Consider the following 13,191-nt stretch of genomic DNA (forward strand, 5'->3'; position numbering starts at 1 on the left):
ATGCTACTAATAATAAATGTTTTATTTAATGCTTTTAGATTTCAGTAATCGCTAATATTTTAAGTGTCACAAATATATTATCATTGATCCATGATACACTAGACCAAAATTTCTTAATTAAAGTTTAGAATTCAAGTCGTGTGAGAATAAAAAATATACTTTAAGAAAATAAATTCATTATAAATTGTTTGTCAAATTCTTCTATGAATATTAATTAATGCTTAATCCTATGGATATTACGCACATGTTAGTCACACTGAAAAAAATCTTTTGCATTTAATTTTTATTATTAATGTATTTTTAAAATTTTACTATACATTATGTTTTACATTTTACATGTATCCACTAAACTAATAAGCATAATTTTAAATTCCCATTCTTAAAAATAAAATCCTTATGGATACTTTATTTTTCTTCATATAATTATGTAATTTTTTTAATCCGCTAACATGTATTTTATGTGTTTATATGTGACATCAAATTAATATTTTTAAATTAACTATTTAATAAAATATTTTTAAAATTATTTTCATTATTATAATTCATATCAAATACTATCAAACATGTTAATCAGTAGGAGATTTTTTAATTTTAATCACTTGAAGGGTGGTCTGTATTCGAAAAGTAGACTCTTTTGTTAATCAATTTTATAAATATAACGAGTCATTTCTAAATTATTATTAAAATAATATTTAATTATTAACTAATGAAAAAATTAGTAACTAAATAATTCCACACTTTATTAATAAGTTGTTGGTTAAAATAATACTATTTAAGTAAACTATTTAATTTCTTTTTTAAGATAAAATAAAGTATTTAGTTCGACCCTTGACCATTAATATAACCAATAAATACTCAATGTCAATAATGTGGTACATTATAATTTATTCATATTTATATAACTAATTAAAAATAAATTAAATTATTCACTTGATTCTTATAATTTCATAATTTTTATCTTTTTAATTTTTATAATTTGAAAGTGGTCTTTTTATTTTTTATAATTTACATTTTAATTTTATTTTAGTTCATGTAATTTAAAAGTATTTTTTTAGTTTTTATAGTTTACATTTTAATTTTCTTTTAATCCTTATAATTTAAAAATTATAAAAATTACAAAAAGTAAAAATGAGAATTAAAATGTAAATTATAAGGATTAAAAAGATTTTAAAAACTAAAAAAGTAAGAATTATGAAACTCAAAGCAAATGAATAATTTAACCTAAAAGTAAATTTTACTAATGATTTTTTTTTAAATAAAATAATTAAAGCCCCAGTATTTCTGAACTCATTAGAAAAAAGAATGCCATATTTGTTAACTGTTTCATAGCTTTCATTTGACTGTTTGAGAGTCAAGTAATAAGTATTGAGATCGAACGGCGCTGATGATCTCATAGCCGTACATGCATTGCTCGTCCATTGATCTCGTCATAGGGTTATCCATGGTAGTAGGCTACGGTCTCACAGACCTCTAATCAACCTCCACGTGTACGGAGAACACACTTCCCTCGGCACCATTTCCGCGGAACCGGTCCAAGTTTCAGTCCTAAAGCCGCATTTGGACACACGAACCCAAGCACGGATTTTGCCCATCGCAATCCTCCCCCTTTCCGAAGCTTCCAAACACGCCGTTAGCTTTAAAAAGGCAAAAAAGGAATATAGCACGTTGGAGCATCATTCCTTTTTCGTTGCAGTCCCTCGCTTCACGTATTAAGAAGAGCCCAAAGCGAATTCGAAGTTGGATCTTAATCTTCACGTCGTTCTTCGATCTCGCGAACCAGGTACACTTATTCCTCATTCCCTTCTTCGTTTTTTTCGCCGAGAAAGCGCGAGAAGAATTCCTCAAAGCAAATTCACCTTTTATAACTCTTTTAGCGGGAAGTTGTTTTTTCGATTTAGTTTAGATCAAACTCAACTAGTTCTCAGTTCTGAGTGATTTGAGCGTAGTTTTCTTGCTTCTATTGATCGTGAAGCCGTAAGAATATCAAATGAGAAATAAATTGAGATTTGAATCGTTGATAATTGATGATTCCTCGTGAATGTAGTAGTTAATTGCTTATTCGAATGATTTGAGCATAACTTTCTCCTTCGGATTGATCCGTGAAACCGTAGGAAGCTCAAATGATAAATTCAGATTTGAATTGTTGTTGATTTGTTAATGTAGTAGTTTATTGCTTATTTGAATGATGAGTATGTGTTGTTTTCAGTGAGCTGGAGTTTCAACAATGATGGAGAAGGAAGACTCTGTGCAGAAGCTGTACACGCGTATGCGACTCTGGGAATTTCCGGATCAGTATGTGATTGAGCCAACGGATGGATCTTCTGGTTCTTCTTTGTCTGTTAGTCGTGTCGATGGATCCATGAAGCTCATTGGTTAGTTCTTTTCATCACTTCTCTTCATATATGTAGTGCTCTTTGGTATTGTTTTTGTGATATTCAGTAATTCATTTCCTGATCAATGCTTATTATTTTCTTTTATGTGTTCTGCTTTTCTGTTGTGTTGCTTTGACAGATAAGGTTCCAGAATGCAGCACGCTTCGAGTTCCTAAGATTTATACGATTTTCGGTGTTGTTGGGATGTTGAAGCTCTTGGCTGGTCAGCAATCACTTTGCCATCGTGATTTGATGATTGATATTGTAGATTTAAGTGATTATTGTATATTGCCTTAAGTTTTTTATTTTCTGTGTGTGGGAAGGATTTTTTGTTGTTGGTGGTGTTAATCCTTTTTTATTTGATTGTGCAATAATATGAAGTAATTAGCTAAGGGGGTGTTTTTTTGGGGAGATTGATTATACCTGGGAATTGGGATATTCAACTAATGGATTTATGATGATTGGTTTTAGAACATAAGTGAAAACAAAATTTGAATAAAATACCAATGGTTTATGCATTTTTTTTCATTTATTTCTTGTTTTAACAAAAAGCGGTGGGTTTAAGGATCATGGTATCTTTACAGTTTTCCACTTGTGTAAATTCCTTTTAGTTCATTTAGCATTGTGGCTTATGCAACAAACAATTCCCTACTCCCTGCTACCCTTTTTTTTTAATTACTTGTACTTGTGAGTTGTGACTTTAATTACTTGTTCAATGGTAGATTTCAATTTGAGCAATCATTTTGTTGCTAAAATTCACTACTCCCCTAGGATCATATCTGCTGGTTATAACTGAGCGTGAATCTGTTGGATCTTACTCGGGGCATCCAATTTTCAAAATTTCTAAATTGAAGGTTTTTCCATGCGACAATTCTCTTAAAAATACCCCTCCTGAAAAGGTGTGTTTGCTACAGCTCCACTTATTTCCTATATCATTCTATGTCTACTACCAGTTTAGAACTCATAATTTCTGTACCATATTTGGCAGAAGAAAATAGAGATGGAATTTTCAGGTCTGCTTAATGTTGCTGAGAAAACTTCTGGCCTGTTCTTCTCATATGAAACTAATTTAACTCTGAGGTGAACTTCTTTGAACATTTTTAGCAGTCTTATGTTCATATTTATGACTGAAATATGATATGGTTTATGTTGATTCTAATATTTGCTGCCTTACATGTGTGCATATATAATACCAACAGAGAGGAAACTACCCATACATTCTTCCTTTGATTAGTAACTGCCACCATGCAACCTGCAAACCTATAGAAAATGCAGTCTACCCCACCCCTTTTTCATATGAAGTATGTAAAACTTTTCGCATGGCATTTAGAATGGCATTGTATCATTCTTACAATTAGTGACCAAAATATTAGTTTGCACATGTTCAAGAGCTTCTGCTTGCATAATGGCATTCATACTGCAATTTGAAAGGTATCATGACACCGGAAGCGTGGATATAAAATGTTTTAATAAACATATCCTAGTAAAAAAAATTGGACTACATTATTCTATCTATATATATAGTCAAAATAAATTGTGAAACTCTATTATATTATGTTCTGCAGTGCACAACGGTTGAATGACCTGGGTGATGAGTCTAGATTGCTTCCTCTTTGGAGACAGGTACTTATTTCCTTTTGTTTTGCCACAAGCCTGCTAGTATTAGAGATATTTTATTTTATTTTTAGAAAATGGTGCTGATGCCATGGTAGAATCCCCCTACTTACTTTATTCTCAATACTATTCCTAATCCTAAGTGATACTCCTGATGGCTATGCAAATGTCATCTCCGAATTGATTTTTTCTGCAGTTTTTGGTTTGCCCTACTGTTCTGCTTATGCTACTAAATTATTGATCACAGGCAGAGCCTCGATTCCTATGGAACAATTATATGTTAGAAGTGCTTATAGATAACAAGGTAGGTTTGTGGCAATTTTATTTTTACCTGTTCAATATCTTTAGTTCTTATGCATTTTTATATTACTAACCAATAAGTACGGAATCCTGTGCTTTCCAGCTTGAACCATACTTGCTCCCTGTAGTTCAAGGCAGTATCCTTATCTGAATAACTATGTGCAATGTTATTGTGCAATCACATAACTGTTTCTTTTCAAGGTTATCCTTGACAAGTAAATAGGCTTTCATCACTTTCAAGCAGCCATTGGGAAAGATATTATTGATGTCAGTTTGATTGCCAGGAGATGCACAAGAAGAAATGGTATTTAAAGCTTTCGGATAAATTTCTATTTATTTCCATTCACCAAAAAAGAAAAATCTATTGTTTCCAGCTTGACTGCACTTATAAATATCGTATGTATTTATGTTCCTTACCATTTATAGAATCAAAATTTCTGATGCTGTGAAATTAGTTAATGGTTAATTTGGTGGTGATAGTGAAGAAATCATGAGAATTGTTTGCAGTTGCACTAAAAATGTAGATCTAGGTTGCACCAAAAATGTAAAAATGGATGTTAGAGGTTAGAGAATATGTTTTAGTTACTAACAGTTTAGGCTAGGGAACTTGTGAATGAGGACCATTCCCAATAACATGACATCTATTTTGATATTTGACCATAGAGATAGATACAACGGAAAGATGCCCCTACATAAGCAAACTAGATTAACTTGAGCTGTGAAAGCAATGTTTTAGCGGGTACCAGTTAGAAACAATGGAGATCAAATAGCATATTTATCAATTAGTTAAAATTACTATCAATGAAACAACAGGTCTCATGCTTTGGATGAACCAATAAAAAGATTATAAATTACAATTATTGAGGAGAGAAATAAAAACATTTCATTCTAGATGAAGATCCTTATGAATATTATTTGTTAAACATGTTAATACTTTTGATTTATTATGAGATTTAAAATTATCTGTACCATCTTGACATCTACAATTTGAAAAGTTTTTGTATGAGAAAACATAGGATTGTCATTGGTGGTTGCTTTAACTCTTTAAGAAGGCCGTCATCATCTTTTATTGGGTGGTTGACTGATGGTACAAATATGGTTTCATTTCTTGAAAGGAACTCGGATGTGGAGAAGAGGAGCTGATCCTGATGGCTATGTTGCCAATTTTGTGGAAACAGAACAAATTATGCAGTTTAATGGGTATACTGCTTCATTTGTTCAGGTATTGCTTTCTATGAGTATGACGTGAACCAGTTATATATGGTTGTGATAGTTGGAATGTTGGATGTAAACTAGTATTAGCAGGTTTTTCATCGAGATCACTGCAACTATCTTAGATTATAGAATGGGTGACTTGTGCCATTGTATGATCCAGAAGTACATGACTGTTTGATAAAAGCTAAGCCAAAGGAGCTAGGATGCTTGCTTTAGTTTTGTCTGATAAATGCTAGCTGTATATGTACCACCCAATATTGTGTTAATTAAACATGTATTTCATTTCATATCACAGTCATCTTGGTTGAGCTTTTGCAGGTCCGTGGTTCTATCCCACTCCTCTGGCAGCAAATTGTTGACTTAACTTATAAACCAAAGTTTGAGTTATTGAAACTTGAGGAAGCTGTAAGTGGTTGTTGATGGTTGTAATTTTTAGATCTATGTATAATGTTCTATGTGTATTTCACTTACATTTCTTTGCTTGAGATGCAGCCACGAGTCCTAGAGAGGCATTTCTTAGATTTAAGGAAAAAATATGGGGCAGTATTGGCTGTTGATCTTGTTAACAAGGTAAATATTCTTCAATGCAGAATGAGTTGAGAATACTCATACGATGGTTGATGGTTTTACCTGATGGTGTATGTAATTGCATTGTAATTTTGTATACAACCATAAAGAATGTGTGCAACCTATGTGCACCAACCAAAATGCTATAAATATATGTTGTATACATGTCCCTGAGAGTGTGATAACGTGCATGGAACTGTTATGTATCGGCGTGCATACATTTGAGTCCTCTTCATTTTCCTTGGTATTTTTCAGCATGGCGGAGAAGGGCGACTGTGTGAAAAATTTGGTGATGCATCGCAGCATGTGGCTGGTAATGATGTAAGGTAGAAGTCTCTTTCAGTTAATTTTTAGGTTGATATACATACATTCTTTTGGCTTTTTGGGTCACCCATGCGTATTTGACTTTTTTTGTAGATATCTGCACTTTGATTTTCACCATGTCTGTGGGCATGTTCATTTTGATCGTCTCTCAATCCTGTATGATCAAATTTCAGATTTCCTTGAGAGAAATGGGTATGGAATTTTTTATTAGTTTAGCTATTAGATATTTCCTTTCTTTAGGATTAGTTAATAATTTGATTCATGCTTACGTTTATTGGTTTCACGCAGGGAGCTTTTTATGAACTGCTAATCTTTGAACAAATACCAATAATTTATATTACTATGTTTGTAATGTTGCTTGATTTGGAACCATCTGCTATAATAACTTGGACACTTTTCAAGCATAATGTTATGAGATGTCTAAAAAATATATGAAGTTCTTTTTCCCTGGAAAATTACCTTAACCCATTAAATCTATTTTATAATAAATTTTTGTATTTAAATCTAATTGAGACATTTAAAAATAAAAATCTGACCCCTGGGTTGCATTTCTGTTTTGGAATTATAGATATCTTCTGTTGAATGAAAAAGGAGAGAAAATGAAGGAGCAACTTGGAGTTGTTAGGACCAATTGTATTGATTGTTTAGACCGTACAAATGTAACTCAGGTTGGTTGATTCACTTAGCTATGTGTGTGTTACTGTTTGTGACGTCATTTTCCTGCTACTTATGTTGAAATATTTATGCAGAGCATGATAGGCCGAAATATGTTGGAATATCAGCTTAGAAGGCTTGGTGTCTTTGGTGCTGAAGAAACCATTAGTTCACATCCAAATCTGGATGAAAACTTTAAGATCTGTAAGTGATAATTAATTTCATGATTATGTGCTTTGAAATATAGATATATTTTTTAGTTATCTTCATTTAATATATTCAATTTTCATAGTTACATAGCACTTGAAACAGAGATTTCTGACTGATTCTCTGTGGTCAGTGTGGGCTAATCATGGGGATGATATAAGTATTCAATACTCAGGAACTCCTGCTCTTAAAGGAGACTTTGTCAGGTATTTGTTGATAAATCTTTCCAAAGCTTTTAGTGTACCTCACATATAAAGAAGATCGAGAAATTATGAGCCCATAAAGGTTCTTCTATGTTGAAATTACATTGGCAGGGAATAATTTTAAACCATCATTTCTAATGTCTTGTATTATATACTGCTGCCTATTATTGTATTGTCTAAAGCAGTAGTAGTGTATAAGTATGACTCTTGTAACTAATAATAGGGTAGGAATTTTAATTATGGCTTCATGGTTTTATCATTTTACCATTTTGGGAATTGTGCATAATGTTTTTTCCATGTTAGTCTGTGCTCTTTTTCTATTCCTGTTTAATTTCATCAACTGTTATATTCAACTAGAATCACAAAAACTTACCAATAACAACAAACATTATTATCAAATTGTTTTATACTGAGGTTTAATAAATGTCTGATAAGAGTCATCATTGTCTAGTGGTTTAAATATGTTGCTGTTATGATTTTGAATTTACCTCTTTGTCTTCCCAAATTACTTTTTTTTGGGTGGGATTCAGATTTGGGCACCGCACAATTCAAGGGATACTACAAGATGGTGTCAATGCTCTTCTACGATATTATTTCAATAATTTTGTTGATGGAACGAAGCAGGTTTGTGTAGCTCATTTATCATTATGTATGGGTACTCTAGCAGTCTAGCTATTGTGTTGAATCTTTAGGCGTCCAGTGTCCACTAGGGGATCATAACTCATTATCTTATCTAGGTTTTGTCCTTATATATTTGATTTCTACCTTCTGCATCCTAATTCAGAGTTGTTTTTAGATTTGTTGTTGCTGTGTAACTGTCAGTAATTATGCTTTAGGAGATACTGAGTTTTCATGTACATATTTTACCGTGGATCATAATCTTAAGATAGTTTGTGCAATATATCCTTTACCGCCAGCTGAATAGATCTCGAGTAAACTAATATTTTTAAAGGTTAATTTAAAAAATTTATTAGTAATTGATATATGCTGTTCATGTTTTTTATCATGTGAAGGATGCAATTGATCTCTTGCAAGGACATTATATAGTTTCTGTTGGCCGAGATACAGCTGCCACTTCTCAGAAAGGAGGCCTTGAAGCTATAGCTGTGAGTACAATTTAGATGGAAGTGTGCTCCTGAATGAAGCTTGAGGCTTCTATTTTAGTTTAAGATCAGCTTTTCGAAAGTTCACTATTTATAAATATATTTTAACTTGTATGATGTCTGGTTAAATGCATGTACTTAATTAAAATCTAATTTATGTGGATATGACCTATGTCTCATAAGGAAAAAAAATAATTAAATGAGTACTTAATTTTTTTCTCTTTTTTATTTTATTTTATTGAATGTTTGGTGAGACATGTTTTCCTTTCAAGGCTTACAGAACACTGGTCCTAACCCTACAGAAAAGTGGTGGGTTGCAATGGGCCATAGGTTTTAAATACAGGAAACCTAATCATTTGCGCTTTATTTATTAACTCAAAAACTGCCTTTGATATTCAAATAAGCAACCAGACTACTCAGTCAAGGAAATGTTTAAGTGATTATGTTGCTGGATTTGAAATATTAATATGATTTTTTAATTTTTTTTTGCATTGCTTATTTTGCTGGTATGCAGTTCATCAATATAAAATGCTTTGAGGAAGTCATTCAATTGATATTAATATTACTCCATTTATTTTTGCAGTCATTTCCTCTGGCTTTGGGTCTGGTTTTGACTGGTTTCCTCTTTGCAACCATGTCACTGAGGCAAGGTGAGTTGACTTTTGTTTGTATAACTTCGGATACAAATTTACATGAAGGCTAAACTAAGAATTTGGGGGTGGGGGGTAGAGAGAAATAGAATACAGGAGAGAGAAGAGAGCGAAAATAGGAGGAATAACCACTCAATTGAAGCAGAGAACTGAGGTACACAGGAATCTTTAAACAGGCTAATAACTTATTGGTTAGTACGACGAGAATCCTCGAATAGGCTAATAACTTTATTAGTTAATACAATGAAAATGGGAAAGCGTTACCTGACACCCATTGTCCTGTTTTAATTAGAAACAATAATCCCATCAACCTCATTGCTGACATGCATGTACTGTAAAAAGAATGACATATGCCTGTACTTATTACATTATTTTTAAGGTGTTCTGAAATTTGATCCGCATCTAAGCAAGTTTTGTCTGTTGTCTTGGTTAATTGGATACCTAATGCTCTACGCAGAGTTTGCTAGCCTAGGTTTAGGGCAACGAATGAGTCTCTAAATTGCTGGATTGATAAAACTATGTATTCATATGGTGTGAAATCTTTTGTTCATTGTTCCAACAGTTCAATATGATTTCCGGCACATCTTCTTTTCGCTAATGTGGGCGGGCATTAGCATCGGCATAGCAGCATTTGTGAGGGCCAATGGCCGTGTTTTCTGCAACAGGCCTCGCCTACACAACCCCCGGTGATAACTTCTATTCAGACCAGTTTGGGCAATTTATGTGAAGTGTCCAGCTTCTGCAGCAGCAGTCACCGGCAGAGGCCTTAGTTCTACATCTAGATCACTTTAACGATCAATATTTACATGAGGCTCCTTCTTGAAGCTTATTATATTTATTCTTTCTTACTAATTTGTAATCACTGTAGCTTCCAGATTTATATTCATATCATCATAGTCCTACCGAATCCCATTTGAGTGATTGCTACTTTACTGGTGTTTCTGACACACCGTATCCTCCCTGTATATCTGAGTTTTTATTTGTGGCGTCTTTAAAAGATTATGGAAAAATTTGAAGGTTCTTAGGAAACACATTGATTTGATTATCTTCTATTCTTTTAAGTAAAAAATTTCTTGATTCAGAAATCAAGGTTATTGCATGATTCTCGTAGTCAATTTATGCAACTCGACTTCGCTTTTTATTAATGAAGTTTTTTTTTTACGTAGTTATTAATGTAGTTATAATTTATAAATTGACAAAAAAGATGTATCGTTAAATTTCATGCATTGTTAGTGTAAAGATTTTCATACAGTTAATCAACTAAAAATAAACTATAAATATCATTTTAAAAGAAATATTATAGAAATTAATAATCCTATCATACATAATAACCTATTATTAGATGGCAGTGTATTTTTTTTTATACATTATCAGTATATTTTAATTAAATTTTTATATTACTATTATTAGTATAATATATAAATAAAATGAAAACGAATGAAATTGGCGGCATTTTATTCCATTATATAATAACCATTTGTTTTCTTTCTTTTTTCCTTCCAAAATTGGAGATATAGGTAATATGTAAATAACAAATTTATAATATTCTTGACATTTCATTCATTCTCACTAGAAAATTTACATTCTTGAATGGAAACTTTCTTCAATATTATCATTAAATGTTAAAACATTCCCGTGAGAATTTTATTTCGATCAGAAAAAAGCTGCATAATTATGCTAATGTTTATTCTATACATCATGGGAAAAAAAAGTGCAGACTGCATAAGGTCAACTTTGATCTCTTAGATTGTGATATGAAGTAGTTTTCAAAATTTGTGTATTATAACTAGTTTGTGATATTGATAGGTTGAACATCGTCAACATAAAGGGTATTGCGTTTGAATTTTGATTTTCCTGTTTATTTGTAGGTATATCTCGGTCCGCATCACCTAATTAAACTTTTCTTTATACAATGAATCTTGTAACATGTCTTCTTGACTCTTGGCCATAAAATAAGGTAATCTTTCTATCACTCTTGGTCTCTCTTTTGGGAGACACTTGTAGTATTTTGGATTACCCCGTGCATTTATAAAAGGAATAAAAAATTATTTTAGAAAAAAGGCTTACGTAAATTTGTCAAACTATAGAAGTGTAAATTAATAGTAGACGTCTATTTATATTTTAAATAACATATCAAATGTTAAAATAAGATTGTACCGTATTTCAATTAATTTTTAAATTATATGAAATATTAAGAAATTTACTATTTATAATTAAAATCTTTCTGAAGATATAATTTTATAAAGTTTAGCACTTGTGAAATTCGTGGTTTTTTTTGTGATTAAATTCGCGGTGATCAAGTATGATTATAGACGGGAATTATGATCACAATAAAATATATTACCTCGATTTTATATGATCAAATATGCTGAGATTTATTTTTGCATAAAAACAATTTTTTTCACCCAATAGAACAATGCTGTGAAGTCTAAAAACATTGCAAGTTTAAGCGCTGGTCAATTAATGTTAATAAATTGATTGCTCTCAATTTGAACCTAATAGTCTGCTTTCCTGTCTCATTCACAATTTTATGAAGGATCACATTTATCTCTGCTTTTGCCCACATGGCTACATTAATTGTAGTTCTATATATCCTTGTTTCTATTGTCATTATTACTAGGATAATCAATACTATCGTTGATAGGTGTATACTTTTTATTGTTCAGTGATATATACCAATGGGAGCACCCGATCATATATATCTTAATTCTCACAAATGGTAATTCAAACGCCATGGTACATAAAGTTACCGGTAACTATAATCAAGGCTAACAAGTCACAATTAAAACATGAACCATAAAGTATGGATATTGATATTAACTCGTTGTTTCAGAAACTGCACCAAGGCACAGCCTTGTAATACATGATTATCCAACTAAGAACATATAGAGTTCTAATATATTAATACTACAAAATAAAGGAAGGAACAGACAAGCAATGCAAATCAATCCTTTCCCACGTGAATCTACAGCACACAAAGGAACACATTACATGCATGTTATGACGTGCAAGAAAGTCACACCGAAAAAAGAAAGAAAAAAATACAACAACAAACCTTAACTCATTAATAAGGCTGGTTACGTAAATCACAAGACATCATTCAGCACCAGTTAAAAAAAATTAAGAAAGAAAAAAAAAAAAGATGATCCATTGCAATTAGGGTACGGTGTTTGTTTTTCTTTAAGAGGCTTGGGGTGGATATGGAGGCCAGTAAAGATGAAATCCAATCTTGTAGACAACTGAAGGACCCTTTAGATCTATAGGGAAAGAGGTAATGTAGCCATGCACAAACAAGAAATCTTCAGTCCCTCCAACAACTGGATGATCCGAACGCTTCATGTTATTAGTGCCTCCAACAATGGAAATAGAGCCCTTGTGATCCTTCAGACGCAGAGTTAGCTTTGCGACCGAAATGCTGCTAAGCCCGTCAAGTCCAGAGGTGATGGAGGTTCCTTCTGCGGTCCCAAGTTGTTTTGAGGATCTGTTTGCTTTGGCAGTCAAAGGATCCTGAAACACAAAAAGGGTTCCAAAAGGGCTTGTGCTTTCACTGATTCCTCCCCCTCCTTCTATACCACTCACTATGGCATATCCCGTTTTGTTTATGGTTTCATGTTGGAACAGTGTGAAGTGAAGGGATTTGTGGCGGTGACGGAGACGGTTGCGGTTGTGGTGGTGGTGGTGATGGGAGGCACAAGTGCCCTCAAATGGGAGTATGGCCAAAATTAAAAGCAAAGTAGCAAGAGCATAGTTGTGCAAAGCAAAGGCCATTGTTAGCTGTTTTGCTCACAAAAGAGGGTTATGTTATGTCTCAGTATATGCTTGACACAAGTGTACTAGGTTTATACTATATATAGTGTGAAAATTTAGTTTGTACTAATGGCATCAATATGAAAACGATGCTCAAGTCATTGGTGGTGGTTTTGGTCTTTTATATTTCGTTTTCCTTCATCAGATGTATACACGGTAAAAAGTTGTGTGAATT

The 13,191-nt window shown here is 32.5% G+C and overlaps 2 protein-coding genes across 2 annotated transcripts; one reads left to right on the forward strand and one right to left on the reverse strand.

Annotated features, from left to right (window-relative positions):
* The first annotated feature begins 1,550 nt into the window (after positions 1–1,550).
* Positions 1,551–10,298, forward strand: LOC114377305 (phosphoinositide phosphatase SAC7-like). Its single transcript, XM_028335754.1, has 21 exons — positions 1,551–1,780; positions 2,207–2,372; positions 2,512–2,595; positions 3,144–3,271; positions 3,361–3,452; positions 3,938–3,995; positions 4,234–4,290; positions 4,390–4,423; positions 4,510–4,590; positions 5,402–5,508; positions 5,820–5,906; positions 5,994–6,071; positions 6,324–6,394; positions 6,486–6,584; positions 6,961–7,060; positions 7,142–7,250; positions 7,387–7,459; positions 7,987–8,080; positions 8,470–8,562; positions 9,143–9,209; positions 9,772–10,298. The coding sequence occupies exons 2-21, from the start codon at positions 2,225–2,227 to the stop codon at positions 9,897–9,899; spliced, it is 1,788 nt and encodes a 595-aa protein (XP_028191555.1). The 5' UTR covers positions 1,551–1,780; positions 2,207–2,224; the 3' UTR covers positions 9,900–10,298.
* A 1,693-nt stretch (positions 10,299–11,991) lies between these two features.
* Positions 11,992–13,080, reverse strand: LOC114375776 (disease resistance response protein 206-like). The gene has a single exon (XM_028333631.1). It carries the CDS (start codon positions 12,975–12,977, stop codon positions 12,390–12,392), a length of 588 nt encoding a protein of 195 aa, XP_028189432.1. The 5' UTR covers positions 12,978–13,080; the 3' UTR covers positions 11,992–12,389.
* Between the last annotated feature and the right edge of the window lie 111 nt (positions 13,081–13,191).

The sequence above is a fragment of the Glycine soja genome, chromosome 11 (genome assembly GCF_004193775.1).
Source record: "Glycine soja cultivar W05 chromosome 11, ASM419377v2, whole genome shotgun sequence".
Classification (NCBI taxonomy): Eukaryota; Viridiplantae; Streptophyta; class Magnoliopsida; order Fabales; family Fabaceae; genus Glycine; species Glycine soja.